General features: G+C 42.6%; 1 protein-coding gene across 2 annotated transcripts in view; it reads right to left on the bottom strand.

Annotated features, from left to right (window-relative positions):
* The window catches only part of mgat4b (alpha-1,3-mannosyl-glycoprotein 4-beta-N-acetylglucosaminyltransferase B), a 49,742-nt gene extending 33,227 nt beyond the window's left edge, over nt 1–16,515 (bottom strand). For both annotated transcript variants that reach the window (XM_040172610.2, XM_078100557.1), the window contains exon 1: nt 16,242–16,515. In XM_040172610.2, coding sequence (XP_040028544.2) covers nt 16,242–16,338 — 97 coding nt within the window. In that variant the 5' untranslated portion in view covers nt 16,339–16,515. The remainder of the gene's footprint in view (nt 1–16,241) is intronic.
* Nucleotides 16,516–16,710: the final 195 nt, after the last annotated feature.

The raw sequence follows: 16,710 nt of genomic DNA, 5'->3' as shown, positions 1-16,710 counted from the left end.
GTCTGTCTGTGAGACGCATTTAAAAACTCACACAGTCAGCACTTTATTCACTTTGTTTTAATAGATGTATTTATTCTAGTTTATTTATTATTCATTAAATAGAAAATACATTAACTGGAGCATCTTCCTACACTTGTTTTATGCACTTATCCACTTAGAAAACACATTTGTTGTATTGAAGGAAGTTTTCTCTCCCTGAATTACTCCTGATTAACCCATCAGTATATATTGATGAGAGAGAGAGAGAGAGGTGAACTGGTTGAGGTCAAAGGTCAAATCTTGTGGTTTGTTAAAGCTCTAAAACATTTGACCTGTTTCTGACCCTGCAGCCACAGATATGCTTTTACCCTCCACCACCTCCTCCACCTCTGTCTCCTGCCCTACCACCCCCTCTATCTCCTCCACCACCTCCTCCACCTCTGTCTCCTGCCCTACCACCCCCTCTATCTCCTCCACCACCTCTGTCTCCTGCCCTACCACCCCCTCTATCTCCTCCACCACCTCTGTCTCCTGCCCTACCACCCCCTCTATCTCCTCCACCACCTCCACCTCTGTCTCCTGCCCTACCACCCCCTCTATCTCCTTCACCCCCTCCTCCACCTCTGTCTCCTGCCCTACCACCCCCTCTATCTCCTTCACCACCTCCTCCACCTCTGTCTCCTGCCCTACCACCCCCTCTATCTCCTTCACCACCTCCACCTTTACATCCTCCAACACCGGCCCACACTACATCTCCACGTCCATCTCTACCTGCAGCTCCTTTTGTATTTCCACCTCCACCTTTATCTCGGGTCGTCGTGGCGCAGGGGTTAGAGAAGGTGTGCTGGGAAGCACAAGGTTGGTGGTTTGAGTCCAGGCTGCCCCATGTTCCATGTCGAAGTGTCCCTGAGCAAGACACCTAACCCCTTATTGCTCCCCAGGCAAAAATGTGAAAAAGCCATGGGTTTAAAGTGCTTTGGATAAAAGCGTCTGCTAAATGACCTGTAATGTAATGTAATCTCAACCTTCACCTCCATCGGCATCTTCTCCTCCATCTTGAAAGCTCAGGTCTGACTGTTATTTTTGGTTTGTACCCTCTTGGTTGAATCCACTTATTGTAAGTAACTTTGGATAAAAGCTTCGGCTAAATGAACTCTGGGTCTTTATGTGGCATCACAGGAAAGAGTTACTCCATTTATTTATTTTTAGTGGCATTTAGCTGTTTTGAGACAAACAGACTTTATTGATTCCCCGAGCTGCTCTTCCTCAAATATCCAGCAGTGGATTTTTCCAGAAAAAGTGAACACAGGGCGCAGTGTGTGTGTGTGTGTGTGTGTGTGTGTGTGTGTGTGTGTGTGTGTGTGTGTGTGTGTGTGTGTGTGTGTGTGTGTGTGTGTAGACCTGCTGGTGGCCTACGGGCTCATTGACTGGACTTTACACTGAGCGGTCTGTTCTCACACACACTCACTGAGCTCAAGTATCACTTCCCTTTAAACAACGCAGCCGTGTGTCGTCGTTCATCCCCTGGAGACGGCAGAGTGTGTGTGTGTGTGTGTGTGTGTGTGTGTGGGTGCATGTCTTAAGCTCCAACTTCTCACTTTATTCCAACAATTAAACAGTCGCTTTAATCCGGACGTTTTTGAGCAAATACAGCATCAGCAGTAGAAAGTGACAGTTTCACTTTGAAACGACAAATATCTGCATTGACTTTGGTCCGATTGACAGTGTGGATTGTTTACACACACACACACACACACACACACACACACACACACACACACACACACACACACACAGTTATGTCAAATGTCTGATATAGATCACTAGATATCAGGATCTCTACTGAAAACATGATACTTTATATAAGCGCTTCCTGACTCCCTCAAAGAGCTCTTTTGCTGGAGAAAGCTAAATATAAAGTTGTAGTAGTAGTAACGTACTAGTAGTATAAAGTTGTGAGAAGTTTGGGCTTAGAATGATATTTCCTGAATTAAAAGTATGTGTTTAAACGAAAGACTTTGAATATTCACTTGTCTTTTTGAATATTGGAGTCCATATTGAAGTTACAGTGAGCCAGACAAGATCAAGTGAAAACACCAAAGAGACAAAGACAGAAACAAGTCGGAGTCAAAAGACCAACAAAGACACACTTGTTCATAGACAAGCTCTCTGCAGGAAAGCTGCAGTAAAAAGTCGTCTCACTGTAACCCGTCAAGACTTTAGTGACTGGTGGATGTTAGAAGCAGGGACTCTGACAGCAGCTGTTAAAGCTTTGTTATGAAGCTCCAGGGGGAGTTTGACCTTTGCTTATGTAACTGATAATATCTGTTTCTCATTGATTTTGGACAGTTTTCACATCTTGTTTTTTCTTGACTGTTTTATATTCTATGTTTATCAACAGCCTTTACTTCAATGAGCTTTACTTTATTGAGCTTCTCATTCAAAGGGAAAGTGTGTGTGTGTTTCTCCTTTTTAATCTAATAGGATCAGTTTGGCCTTTCTCTCCGTTTCTGCCACCAACAAAAGCATTTTCACTGACTGCAGAATCTCACACACACACACACACACACACACACACACACACACACACACACACACACACACATTTCTATACATGTGGCAACTCGCATTGAAACAGGACACTCACTCAAAATACCTGACCTACATCTAATCTAAACCTTGAATTAAACGGTTTAAACCCTGAACCAAACCTTTGAAGACTGAAAAGATAAAACTGTATTTCCACTAAGGACAAACGGGAAGCTTTCCCAACACTTTAAGTGTGTGAGCAAGTGTGTTTGTGCGTAAAAGGGTTGTGTGTGTGGGGGGGGTACTGGAGCTTTTGTTACCGTGGGAACAGACGCATGACGGACAAGTTTCTGGACCGCTGACATGGTAACGGGAGATTCTTATCTGAGCCAATCGGCTTCCTCCCACAGGGAGTCGGGGTGACCCAGTACTTTACTACAGCACGGCCCTCTTTCTCTCTCTCGTCCCTCGTGTGATTTAATGCACAGGTCAAAGGTTTCATTCCCACTAGAGGACAGTGCCGAACTCCTCCATTTCACTCAGTGCACGTCCCTCCTGGGGAAACCATTCCTTAGAAAAGTTGAAGAAACTCCAGGAGATTCTTAAGGAGGTTTAAAACACCCGCTGGTTCCCCAAAAGCAATTCTAAGCAACCCGACAAATTAACACAAGTGAGAAAAATGCAAGCAAAGCCGAACCATGTCCCTTTTAAAAGTTCCACCAGAGGAGTCAGAGTCCAAAGAGACTTTAAGACCTGTCAGTCAAAAAAGGTCTTTGAGATACATCAAGAGTCAAAAAACTAGAAAACAGCAGAGACATGTCTCAGTCAAAAGGCCCCTGAGACGAGGCAAAATGCCAATGAATCTAAAACACATCGGAGCAAGAAGGTCACCAATACAAGTCGCAGTAAAGGACTCAATGAAAGAAATGAACCGCGGATGGTGAACTGAGGAAGAATCTGCCCTGTGATCTGCTGTTAATCATCACAGCTGATCACTAGGACTCAGTTGCTCCTCGGGGATCAATAAAGCTCCACTGGTCTTATCTCATCAGATCTAACAGGACCCGGTTTCATTTGGATGCTGCCGATTGGCCGATTATCACCGATGTTGTTTGGACCGTCGAGGAGAATCATCTGATGAGGAACAAGATAAAACCCTCCGGCTGCCAGCAGTGTAATTATGATTAGAGCAGCCATGTTGGCCCTCGGCGCCTCCGCCCCAAAATCCAATCTGATTTGATTGAATTTAATGTGAATATAACAAGGGAGTTCTGTTACGATTGGAACCTCCCTAACACTTGGGAAAATTGGGATTTATCGTGACAAATGTTGTTGAAAAAATAAAAATGAAAGCTTCTTGATCCTTCGAATCTCGGAGGTCTAACAAATGCGCCAATTTATTTTGTTAAAATGTTAACAACAAAATACAATTATTGCTCCCTGGATCGTGTTCCTTAGTATGTTTTTACGAGAGGAACAGCTAAGTTTTGGCACCAGATAAAATGTTACATGTGAGTCAATGGGGTAGCTAAAACGTTAGCATAGCCTAGCACTCACAGATCCAAACTCCATTTAAAAAACTAGCATTTAAAAAATGTTTAGCTTTTTGCTTTGCAGATAGATTTAAACAATTTTAGACCTCTTTTAAATCGGTATAATAATGTAATCATTTCAGCTTTTTTTTAATCCCCTTTGATAACTTTGGTAAGAGTGAAAGCCCAAATGGTTTGTATTAATGATGCATTTAATGTGTTCATCAATTCCCCATTTATTGGAATTATTGCTGGATTTACAAAAGAACAACGCAGTCGGTCTGAGATTTACTGAGATTTTACTTTCTCTGAGGCGTTCGACAGGAAACAGGAAGTCGTAGCGATATTTCAGAAGAAAGTTCATTGTGAACATTCCTGTAAATACCGAAAGATATTACGGGAAATATGAGCGAAAAGAGGGCAGCAGTGTGAGACGAGGGTGAGAGCTGCAAACCAGCTGCACGTTGGGGGTCAGTCTCACCCACTCCACCCGTCTGGGAGGTGGAGGTGAGCTGAGTCAGGTAGTGGCGAGTGAATGTAAGGGTTTGTGGAAAAAAGGCTGGAGCAGCGTTGGACACAAAGGGGGCATTTAGAGAGCGAGGGGCCACATCTGGAGGGGAAACTGAAATACCAACCAATTAACCACAACACCTTATCCTCGCCGAGTGTGTGTGTGTGTTGTCAGGTTTTTTTGCTCCATAATGCATTTAAACATTTTTTTGAAGTCCAGCTGCTTTAGTTCTTTATTTTTACTTTTTCTGTCTCTCTATAAAATATCAAATCAATCTTCACAAGTTTCACGTTCTAAATAAGGAATATCTTCAAATCTGTAAAATGTATTTTAGATTTATGAATGAATACTTATCTCTAATTAGCATGATTTCAACAATGAGAAATAAAAAAACTTATAAAATTCTGTAAATAACTAAATATGGATTTGTAATAGTGTATAATCTCAGGCTGCTTCAGATACTTTATCTAATTAACGCACTGCACTTTTTGAGAACATTTTGACTTGAGTATTTTCATTTTTCCAGGGATAAATAATGCAGCTTTTACTAACCTACATTTATCTGTTAACTTTTGTTGTAATCAACAAATACATTATTCGCACAGAACTTTATTGATCCCCAGAAGAGACTCAGCACTATATAGAGTAATCTAAATAAGTTTACCAGCTGCAACATCAAACCACCATTAATTATAATACAGTAAATCATGATATTTAGCACAATGAGTAGTTTTGCTTTTGGTACTAATTTTGTTATTTTACACACAATGTGAGAACACAACAGGACGTGTGAAACTAGAAGAAGAACTCAGTTTGGGGACATTTTGAGGAACAAGAGACTGTAACAGTGATGTAAACTAAAACAGTCCTTCAAGGTTCCAGCTATGTGGTCATAAATAGGGTTAAGCAGGGATCCCCCCTCCCCCCCCCCCCCCCCTCACACACACACACACACACACACACACACACACACACACTGTTGATTATGACCCCCACATACCAGCAGAGGACTCTCACCCACACATTTCTCAGGATCTCTATCAGCACGGGCAGCTGTTCGCCCTGCTAAGTGATAACAACTGTTGCTCCGCCCCTTCCCTCTTGCTGCCATGGAAACTAGGATGGAAGGGGAGGAGCAAGGGTATTCTCAACTCTTCTACATGACTCTTGGTTTCAGTATCTTGGCCGTGGCCATCTTGTTCTTTTGTGGCACCGGATGCTGCAAAAATAATCAGAACGTTTTTACTGTAATTACAAAGTGGCATTCTACACTTTTAAAATCCCTCAAAGGCTATGGTTAAATGAGAGCATATGAAAAACTTCTTTCGATCTGAGAAAAGTACTTTTCATATGATAAGTACGGTGGCTCTGAAGTGCAAAACACAACGGCAAATAGGAAAACAACAGCAAATAGGAAAACAAAACGACAAATAAGAAAGCACATAGGAAAACACAACGGCATTAGCTTCTTACGGAAAGGGTAGGGCCTTATAGCAGAGGACGGACCCTTCTGATTGGACAGACTGTCTGTCTTTTAACCCTCTTAATCCGAACCCTTTCGCCAGCGACGGAAAGTGACATGGAGAATTCAAATTACCGTGACTCCTTAACTAGTTGCACAATCGGATTCTGAAATCTGAGAAATGCTGCTTTCTAGATATTATGTCAATCAATAAATCAGTGGCGGGACTGAGAGCCTGTGATGAGGGGGGGAAGTGAGCGCAGCAGGAGGGCTGCAGCGGAAAGTCACGGAGAGTTGACGATGTTTTACGAGTGTCTTAAAAGTGTCCTACTCGTGTTTCAGCATTGTTTTACCGGTGTTTTGTTGTTCAACTATATTCAGGTGTTGTAAGTAAATAAAAGGGGGGGGGCGCGGATGCTACGGCCGACACGGCTCGGGCACCTGAGTCCCCGATTCCATGGCGTGAGGAATTGGCGGGAGTGCGTGTGTGGCGGGAGTGCGTGACAAGATACCAAAATGCGTGACTGTCACGCTCAATGCGTGACACTCAAGAGCCTTGTGTCATTTCCTGTTAAAAGACAGACAGTCCCTCTGTCCAATCAGAGGGGTCCGTCCTTTGCTAAAAGGCCCTACCCTTTGAATGAAATGAATGAATGAAAAACATATTTTTAAGATGACAATATATGGAAATAGAAGCTCAATAATTGTTGAAGGTAGCAAATTCGCCCGACGCTGTCTTGCGAAAGACCCCCGTTCTGCTGCCGTTGTTGAATAGAAACATAGTTGGGCGAAACTCACTTTTACTTTTTAAAGAGGAATACTATTTCTTAGTATTGATATTTCTATTAATATGTATTCCACCTCGAGTCTGTGCTGGCTTTACAAACAAACACTAAGCGTATAATGTTACTGATCCTGTTCAACACATGCTCTCAGTGTGTGTGTATGTGTGTTGTGTGAAATGTGTTTCATGAGTTAATATTATCAACAACAGCTTCATCTCGCTTGTAATTTTTCCATGATGTCATTCAAAGTATTTATACAGCGAGAGAACCAAATGAGAAATGTTTTCATTTTTACAAAGCTTTTTGTGTGCTCCTGCTTGCACCTAGTGCCACCTCATATTTATATTGCACATATCAGTAATGTTTATGCTTTGTTTTTGTGTTCTATTTCGTTGTCCTTAATGTCTTTTTTCATATTTTTTAAATATTATATCTGTTGTTTAGTTGTATATGTATGACAGAGCAACGTGAAAGCTGAGACAAATTTCATGTATGTGCAAAAAATTAACCAATAAAGACGATTCTGATTCTGATTACGCTGCAACAGGAAATACCTCTCTTCGCAGTAATCTGTGTATTCATTCTTAACATTATTTTTGTTGTAGATATTGTATTTTAATTCATTGCGCAGCACAGGGATCAACATTACAAGAGATCAAGACCCGCCTATTTTCAGTCATTGATGGGGCCTTAATTTCAGAACAGAATATGAATGAAGTCAATACATAATATACATACATGTAAATAGGTGCAAAAAATGTTTTTTCCTCAACAGACAAAAAATAAAAGTTGAATTCATTGAACAATTAGAAACGAGATCTCAACGTTGACTATTCAACATATTTTATTTTGAAATAGAGTCTATTGGCCTCTCAAATGAAATACATACATATCGTGTTGTTGTGAGGATGATGATGACACATAATCTGCATTAAAACATCCACCAACATCATCTGGATGATAGACTCACGCCTGTGGCATCAACACACTGAAAAACATGCGCACGCACACACACACACACACACACAAACACACTGTGGTGGCAGATGGTCGCCTGAGAGGAAACACAGATACCTGCAACTATTTAAACTACTAATGTATTGAAAGTGATTCTCAAACACACACAGTGAATGTTTCTTGTGGACAGATGGTTCACTCTGTGTGAGGAAGCTGATCTGACTCAGTACAGACTCTCTGTCACCTCCTCTTCCGCCTCCTTAACTTAGCTTCTCTTCCTCCTCCTTCCTACTCCTTCCTCGTCATCTTCTTTTTTTGAGGGTTTCGATAGTTTTTATTAATCATAGGACTTTAGATGTTTTTCCTTTTTTTAAATACATTTCACAGTTCTGAGGACAAAACAAATCTCTAATGTTCTGAGACTTTGTTTTTAACATCACAAATAAAAAGTTGTAAAGATCATTTAAAAGGGACAATTCACTCCAGAAATGAAGGATACATATTCTTCCTCTTAGTTGTATTTTTAATCTAGTGTTACTGAGGATAATTCACTAACATCATAGGGGAGCTGTACACATTAATGGCGTCTGAACATTAGCGTTAGCTCAGTGCTGGTGGATTAGGTCTGTGGATTATTTGGAGTAACCGGGTGTTTCTGGAAAGATAAATCGTTTTTTTAAAACATGTCATAATCTGCACTCAACAAACTCTTAATATTTCAACTTGATTAATAAATAAAATATAGTTTTCATCGTATAACGTCTCTATACTCAGTTTTGTGATCATCTGATCTCTAAATGCCAGGAAGACAAAGAGCAAGTGTAGACGAGAAAAAAGCTGAACAAGAGGCCAATGGTCACGTCCAAAAACAAAATCACACACACACACACACACACACACACGCACACACACAAGGTCACATGCTGAAGGCACTGGGTCACATGTTGTCCTCCTGATACCTCTGGCACAAACACAGTGCACATATAACCCCCCCGCCACCCACACACACACACACACCGCAATAACAGCACATTGCCTCGGACCAAACAATCATCAGCCCTGTTAGGAGAGCCAACACACCACTAACACAGTGCTTACAGAGGAGCTAACACGCTGCTAACAGAGCAGCTAACCGACTGTTACCATAGCAGCTAACACACTATTACCAGAGCAGCTAAAACGCTGTTACCAGAGCAGCTAACACGCTGTTACCACAGCAGCTAACACGTTGTTACCAGAGCAGCTAACACTCTGTTAGCAGATAAGCTAACACTCTGTTAACAGAGCAGCTAACACACTGTTACAAGAGCAGCTAACACACTGTTACCAGAGCAGCTAACACGCTGTTACTAGATAAGCTAACACGCAGTTAACAGAGCAGCTAACACGCTGTTACCAGATAAGCTAACACGCTGTTACCAGATAAGCTAACACGCTGTTACCAGAGCAGCTAACACGCTGTTACCAGATAAGCTAACACGCTGTTACCAGAGCAGCTAACACGCTGTTACCAGATAAGCTAACACGCTGTTAACAGAGCAGCTAACACGCTGTTACCAGAGCAGCTAACACTCTGTTACCAGATAAGATAACATCTGTTACCAGAGCAGCTAACACGCTGTTACCAGATAAGATAACACTCTGTTACCAGAGCAGCTAACACGGTGTTAGCAGAGCAGATAACACGCTGTTACCAGAGCAGCTAACACGCTGTTACCAGAGCAGCTAACACTCTGTTACCAGATAAGATAACATCTGTTAACAGAGCAGCTAACACGCTGTTACCAGATAAGATAACACTCTGTTACCAGAGCAGCTAACACGCTGTTAGCAGAGCAGATAACACGCTGTTACCAGAGCAGCTAACACACTGTTACCAGAGCAGCTAACCAGTTGTTACCAGATAAGCTAACATGCTGTTACCATTGGAGCTAACACGCTGCTAACAGAGGGGCTAAGACACTGTTACCATGCCGTTGACATGCGCGTTTTTATTATTGTGATGCAACAAAATGGACATTACAATTTCTGTTAAACGAAAATGTGAAAAGAGTAGATTCAATTGGAAAAAGACAAATCCTAATCTCATGAAATCAACGGATACGATATTTCATAAATCGTTAAGTTAACGACGCCTTTTTTTTAAAACATCTTCATGCTCTGCCTGAAACCTGTGAGCAGAGTCCTTCAGACGGAATGCAACCCGACGCCCGATAGCTCCCATCAAATATTCATAAGGCTCCTTCCAGAGCGTCTTGGACTCTCCAGGAAACAAACACACACACACACAAAGCGTCAACATTCCCATTACATTACCGTTAAACTGACTTTTATCTGAGTGCGTGTCTCTATTTAACTGAATATTATTGTTCCACAACTAACGATGGAACAACAACAACGATAAAAAATAAACTTTATTGACACTAAAAGGCATCTAAAGGTTGGCTGAATCTGAGAGGGCTCATCCTCTGGGGAGCCTTTTTGGGACGTCTCACTCTGGATTAAAGTCACACGCATGCTTTTTTTCATAACATTTCATAACATGGAGCTGGATAATAGTAGCTGCTGGATAATAGTACTACAAAGTGGTATTATGTGGAAACACTCCTGGAACCTGAAAATTCCACTTTAGTACTTGAGTAAACTGAGCTGGGAGATCATGAAAATCACGAAGAAGCTTGTGAATTTACACAGAGATATTTTACTATTAATCATCAATGTGGGAAAATAATCATACTTTTTCATTACTTTTCTGTAATGCAGCCTTTAAACCGAGGAAGACACATTTATAACAAATTAACATCTAATCTTTTTACTTTTTTTTGGTACATTTATGTTCATAGTGCTTATTAATGCTTACAAGAAGGAGTACCTAGAGGGCCTCAGGACCCAGTGGGGATTCAGGTGAGGGGAACAACCTGGAGGAGAACGGCATGTCTGGGTTACCCGAGTTAAGAGCAACTTGTTTCCACCTCTTGTGTGTATTTAAAAACAAGACAGTAGTAGTTATTAATAACTTTCGTTCCGCCAACTCTGGAAGAGATTTAAAATGAAAATGTTAACCTGCTGGGATGCGGGGAGTAATATTTTCTGTGAGCCTGAAAAGCAGTCTTAGGCCCACCCCAGTGCTCTCATTGATTGAGAAGCATGACATCGCTCCTCCCAGGCCAACAGTAATAAACATCGCACAGTGACTGTGACCCATGGTGTGTTTGTATGTGAGCCACCATCAGAAAAATGCATTGACAGGCATTCAAACGCAATAATAACTAGATAACATGCCCAGTCCTAAGAAATATCTATAGATCTGTGCAGGAAGAAGCTTTAAAAGTAATGAGTTAAAAACCTTGAAATAAAATCCAGATCCGGGTTTGATTTCAAACAGACGGATCTCAGAGGAGTCTGAGGGTGCGTTGCCATAGAGACTACGCACCTCATTTAAAGGTGTGAAACGGTTATTATGTGATACACTGCCATTTATTACCCCCCACACACACATACACACACACAGCAGGCTATTGTCAACCGGATATACAGGATGTGAATATGCATCAATATTTTTTGTATTTCAAGTGTTAAACACATTGATAAAATGTGTTAGAACCCTTATTTTAAAGTCTCGGCTCATGAAATATTTCTGCTTCTTTAAACGTGGCAACATGTTCTCAAACAGTCGATTACCAATCAGAACGCCAGCAGACAATCGATCACTTTAACTGGATTTAGTATGGCTTTGAGTTTATTTCATTTAGTGGAGGCCAACAGGGCATCCAGCTGTGACACACACACACACACACACACACACACACGTACATATATGTATATAAACAGGTATACCATATTATATGTATAAATGTGCAAAAAGAAGATAATGTGAATACTTGTAAATACATGATTTATAAATATGTATAAATAGGATACATGTGTATACTTGTATACACGTGTGTACACATATGTGTGAGTAGGGAGGTGCAAGAAAGTAAAGAGTGAAAGCCCAGGAAATCGATACTCAGTGAGGGGAGACGCCATCTTTTTCTTCTGTGTTGTCTACAGACGTCTGCTGATCTGCATATTCATAAGAACTACAAAAAAAACTGTTTTCACTTGTTTTCATTCAGTCAGAATGTTACAAGTATGCAGAGTTAGCAGAAATCAGTTCCTGTCACGAGTGAAACCATGAATGTGCAGACAAGCGTCACTGGTTTGTTTTATTTTGAAGGAACCTTCAAAAACATAGAACTACTTTTTTCTGGGTCATCTGACTATTTTTCTGGATGGAAATAAAACAGGATACAGCTTATATACACAAGATATTATATAAAGATGTAAACCCTGACTACTTTGTATAAACGGACAGACAGATCAGTTCAAAGCCCCACAGAGGAAAGTAAAACCAAGGTTACAGCAAAACAATGCCAGGCAGGATATGTGTGTGTGTGTGTGTGTGTGTGTGAGAGTGTGTGTGTGTGTGTGTGTGTGTGTGTGTGACAAGGTGGTGTGTTTTGGACACAGTGTATGACAGAAGGACAAGGCCAAGCATGTTCACTTCCAGACTGAAAGAGGCCAATACGTCATCTAATCGCTATGAGCCGTCTGCAGTTTGCATGTGTTGTGTGCGTGTGCACGTACATAGGAAGCTGCAGAAGCGACAAATTAAAAAGTCAACAATTTGCAAAATAACATTAACAGTAACCGAAGTAGATTTGAAAGCCAATCGGCGGCCTGGATTTAACAAAGGATGTTGACCTCTGACCTCACAGCGCTGTTAACATGACATCACTGCTGCAGTTTCAGGGGGATAAATACATCAAATGCACCTTAAATCTGCAGCTTCACTGACTGGACTAATTTACCCTGAGTGCTACGACACGCACACGCTACAACACACACTACAACACACACACACACACACACACACACACACACACACACAGTCCTGGTTAACTGCCATCGGAGTGTGAATCAATCTTCGCTCTGCAGCAGAAACCCGCCTTCGTCCGGAAAGGATGTGAGGAGGAGCAGCATGGCAGTGAACGCTGAGGTGTGTGTGTGTGTGAGTGTGTTTATTCATCCCTGTGTGTGCGTGTGACAGCAGGAAGATGGATGAGTCACAACACATGCCTGATTCCTTTGAACTTTGGGTCTAATCTCCAGTTTTGGCATCACAATCGGCAGGTTTTCTCACAGCACATTGTGTGGTACTCTGTATTGTACTCTGTAGTATCTTCTGGTACACTACAGTAGTACATAGTACTTCATTATAACAGTGATTTTAGACACCTTTTACCAGCTCACCACGTTATTTTTGTTTATGTTTCATCTGCAAATCTTTCTTTTCAAACATCAAAAAATGAAAATAGACATAATAAGGTTAATTATGAGCATCTTTTTCATTTCTGTGAAGCAGGATCTTACTCTCAGTGCTGTTCGGAGAATTTTTTTGTTTTTGTTTTGATTCACAGATCGTAATCTAGATGTGATTATATTATATTATTATATTATATTATGTTCAATTAGAGTGGAGATTGAAGTTTATTTATATCCTAAAGTCCATTAAAAGCAGATGGAAAACATTAAAAATTAAAAAGAATTGCATTTGAGAAATCAAAATGAAACAACATTTTTTATTTCTATGTCACTCCAAACATTAAAAAAAGTTTCTGCTCCACAAATATCTTGAAAAATAAATTAACAATCCTAAATTATCTTTGGTTTCACAGGATATCCATATGTTGTTCTTCCCTTCCAGATTAAACTATAGTTTGTGTAGCAGAGCTGCAGGAAACCACATCTCAGTCCAACACAAAGGGACGAGTCTGAACACGACGCACGCACGCACGCACACACACACACAAACACACACACAAACACAAAACCAGAGGAAGACACACAAACACACATGCACAAACACATACATACATGATGATGAGAGAGTGAAGAAGACTAAACTCCTCTCGGGGAAGTCAAGGTATTAATCTGCTGGTCCATAGATCAGTCGGCACAGATGAGTTTTTATTTGTGATGTAATCAATAGATGATAACTTGATACTTTCTGTGTGAGTTGGGAGGAAAAGAGGAAATGCAGAAGAATCCCTGCAGATTGAAACAAACATCAACATCTTAGAAGCAAATTATGATTGATCGTCTTAGAACGTTCGTCTCCTCCCCACTTGTGTGTACTGTGTTTAGTACCCAGTACTCCCCTTGTAAAGCTGCTGAGCATCTCAATATTTTGCATATTTCTGCTGAACTTTATGCAAACCACAACATACAGTATTTTCATAGAGAACACCACACCTCTCACCGGGCAGGAAAGACACCACAAAACAAGCGCCCTCTCTTTGCTGCTCTCTCCAGACGCCATCTGATCCACAGCAGCTGCTGCTGCGCCCCCCCCCGACGCCTGCAGTGTGATAAATAGTAAACCAAGCGCTCCTTTTGTTAAAAAATGTTGTCCCTGTAAGAAAGGAAATTCTTCTCAACAACCAACAGCTCCATCCAAGTACCTCCACCTCCTCACTGGGAGTCCGTGGCGCTCATGAGTGTGCACATGCACACACACATACATAAACAATGCAAACTTCCCATGCAGGCCTATTACACGCCATAAATCAAGCGCTCCCTTGAACTTGGGGCAGCTGACAGTGCAGCCTGTGGGTCACCTGACCCTCAGTCCAAACGTACCCATATACGCCTGATTTCTTCCCCTTGCTCTGTTTCACATCACAGACCAAGCGCTCCCCTTCTCTCCTGTGGGGCTGCTGAACACTCTAGCCCTCTGGCATGTTATGCTGAAAAAACCAAGCGCTCCCTTTACCTTTCAAGTTTAAACTTTCTGTAGCATCCTCACATCATTCTGCTCCTTTCCAACAGACCCCTCCCCCCTAAGCCCTACTAAACAAGCGCTTCCTTTCTCATGTCTGGAGCTGCTGACTCTCCAATTATCACTCAGAAGCAAAACTTAACTGCATGATGCAACGGCCCCCCCCCTTATCTTACGTATGCACCATTCGTCTCTCCTTAGTATTGAATATTCACATTTATACTTTTTTTGCCAAATAAGAGCAGCAGCATAAAAAAATAATCCCATGTTTATGTCATTGGTTTGCAATGCATAGCTTGCAAGGCTTGCTATCCATTGCAAACCAAGCGCTCCATTTACCTCTAGGGTCATCCTCTCTATTTGACTATTCAGCCACCAAGGGGGGCATCACAAACCAAGCGCTCCAATGAATACTTGATTACCTCAGATTGAGATTTTCCTCTTCTACAACGTGTTCCATCAGAGCACAAAGTGAAGCCAAAAAATCAAATCAAGCCCACCTCTTACATCTCACTGCTCCATCGCAACCCTCTCCTCCCCTTGCTGGTAACACAAACCAAGCGCTCCCATCATTACCTCAGAACCTGGAGCTTTGTGCACCTGAAGCATTTCTGCAACACAGAGTGGCAACAAAATCAACCTCCTGAGGAAAACCCAAATCAAACCAACCACTACTCTCTTTTTCTCCATTTGATTCACAATACAAGCGCTCCTGCCATGACCTCAGGAGGTTGAGCTTCTCATTCACAAGAATCCTGTGTGAGTTTTGGCAAATCAAACCAACCTCTTATAACCAGAACCCCCCCCCCCTTTCATGTGATGCATAAAAATCAAGTGCTCCCTTAATTACCTCACTGCTCTAGCTTCTCAAGAACAAGAACGTTGTCTTTTTTTCCTAGAACTAAATCGACCAACCTTCATCTCTCCTCTCCATGAAGACTCTCTATCTCTAACCAAGCAACCCCCTGATTACCTCATAAAGTAGTGCTTCCCTTCACAGACAGAGCAGCATTTTTTATTTCATCCAAAGCACAAAGTGGAATCAATACATCCCCCCGTCTCCTCCAGCAAGACCCTCTCCTCTCAGCGGCGATGCATTACAAATCAAGCGCTCCCCTCAACACCTCACTGCTTGAGCTTCAGATGCTCATCTTGTGTTTTCTTTTTTTTCTTTCTCTCCACCCCCCCCCCCCCCCCCCCCCCTTTTACACTCACCCTAACCCTCATCCCCTTTTCCTGCATACAAAGCATCACACAATCAAGCTTTCCCTCCTCTACATTAACTCCAGACCTTTCCCTCCAGCATCACCTGTTATTTATGCCCCCCACCACCCTCCCTAACAAACCTCCTCCTCCTCCCATTCAAGTAGACATTCTCCTCCCATTCATGTGGACCCTCTCCTCTCAGCCGACATGTGATGCATTACAAACCGAGCGCTCCCTTCACCTCCAGACCGTCACATCACAACACCATCACGTCTTTATTTTCTGCAACATCCGAAACACAACGCGGAGCTGCAACACAAAACCAGCGGAGCTCTTTCTCCCTGGAGAGCCACGCACGCGCGCACGCACGCGCGCACACACGCGCACAGCGGGGACACACAGGGGACGCAGCGGGACACAGCGGGACGCGCCGGGACGCACCGGGACCGGGTCTTACCTCTGGAGCTGCTGAAGGCGGTGTACCAGGACAGGGAGACCAGCCCGCACAGCCCGAACAACAAGACCGTCAGGAAGGAGACATTTCGGAGCCTCATCTCCGGAGCCCCGAGAGCATGTCCGCACCGAGAGGGGGAGGAGGGAGGGAGAGGGGCCGATGGAGGGAGGGGAGGGGAAGGGGGGGGGGGGCAGGTAGAAAAGGGGAGACCGAGACAGAGACGGTGAGAGGCGGAGAGACGCGGGCGGAGCTGTTGCCGTCTGAGCAGCAGCAGCGACACTGAGAGGGGGAGAGAGCGAGGGAGAGGGAGAGAGGGGCGGAGACAGAGCCAGGTGGAGGGACTTCGGAAATGGGGGGGGGGGGGGCTGAGGAAAGCAGAGAAGGGCCTTCGTATAAACACACAATTAAAATAATCTTTATGTGGGAAAAAAACGATTAGACTCGCATACGATTTAAAAAGTTGGAAAAAATG

The sequence above is a fragment of the Gasterosteus aculeatus genome, chromosome 4 (genome assembly GCF_964276395.1).
Source record: "Gasterosteus aculeatus chromosome 4, fGasAcu3.hap1.1, whole genome shotgun sequence".
Lineage (NCBI taxonomy): Eukaryota > Metazoa > Chordata > Actinopteri > Perciformes > Gasterosteidae > Gasterosteus > Gasterosteus aculeatus.
Note: the sequence above shows the minus strand (reverse complement) of the source record. Positions and strands in the feature narration are given on the sequence as shown.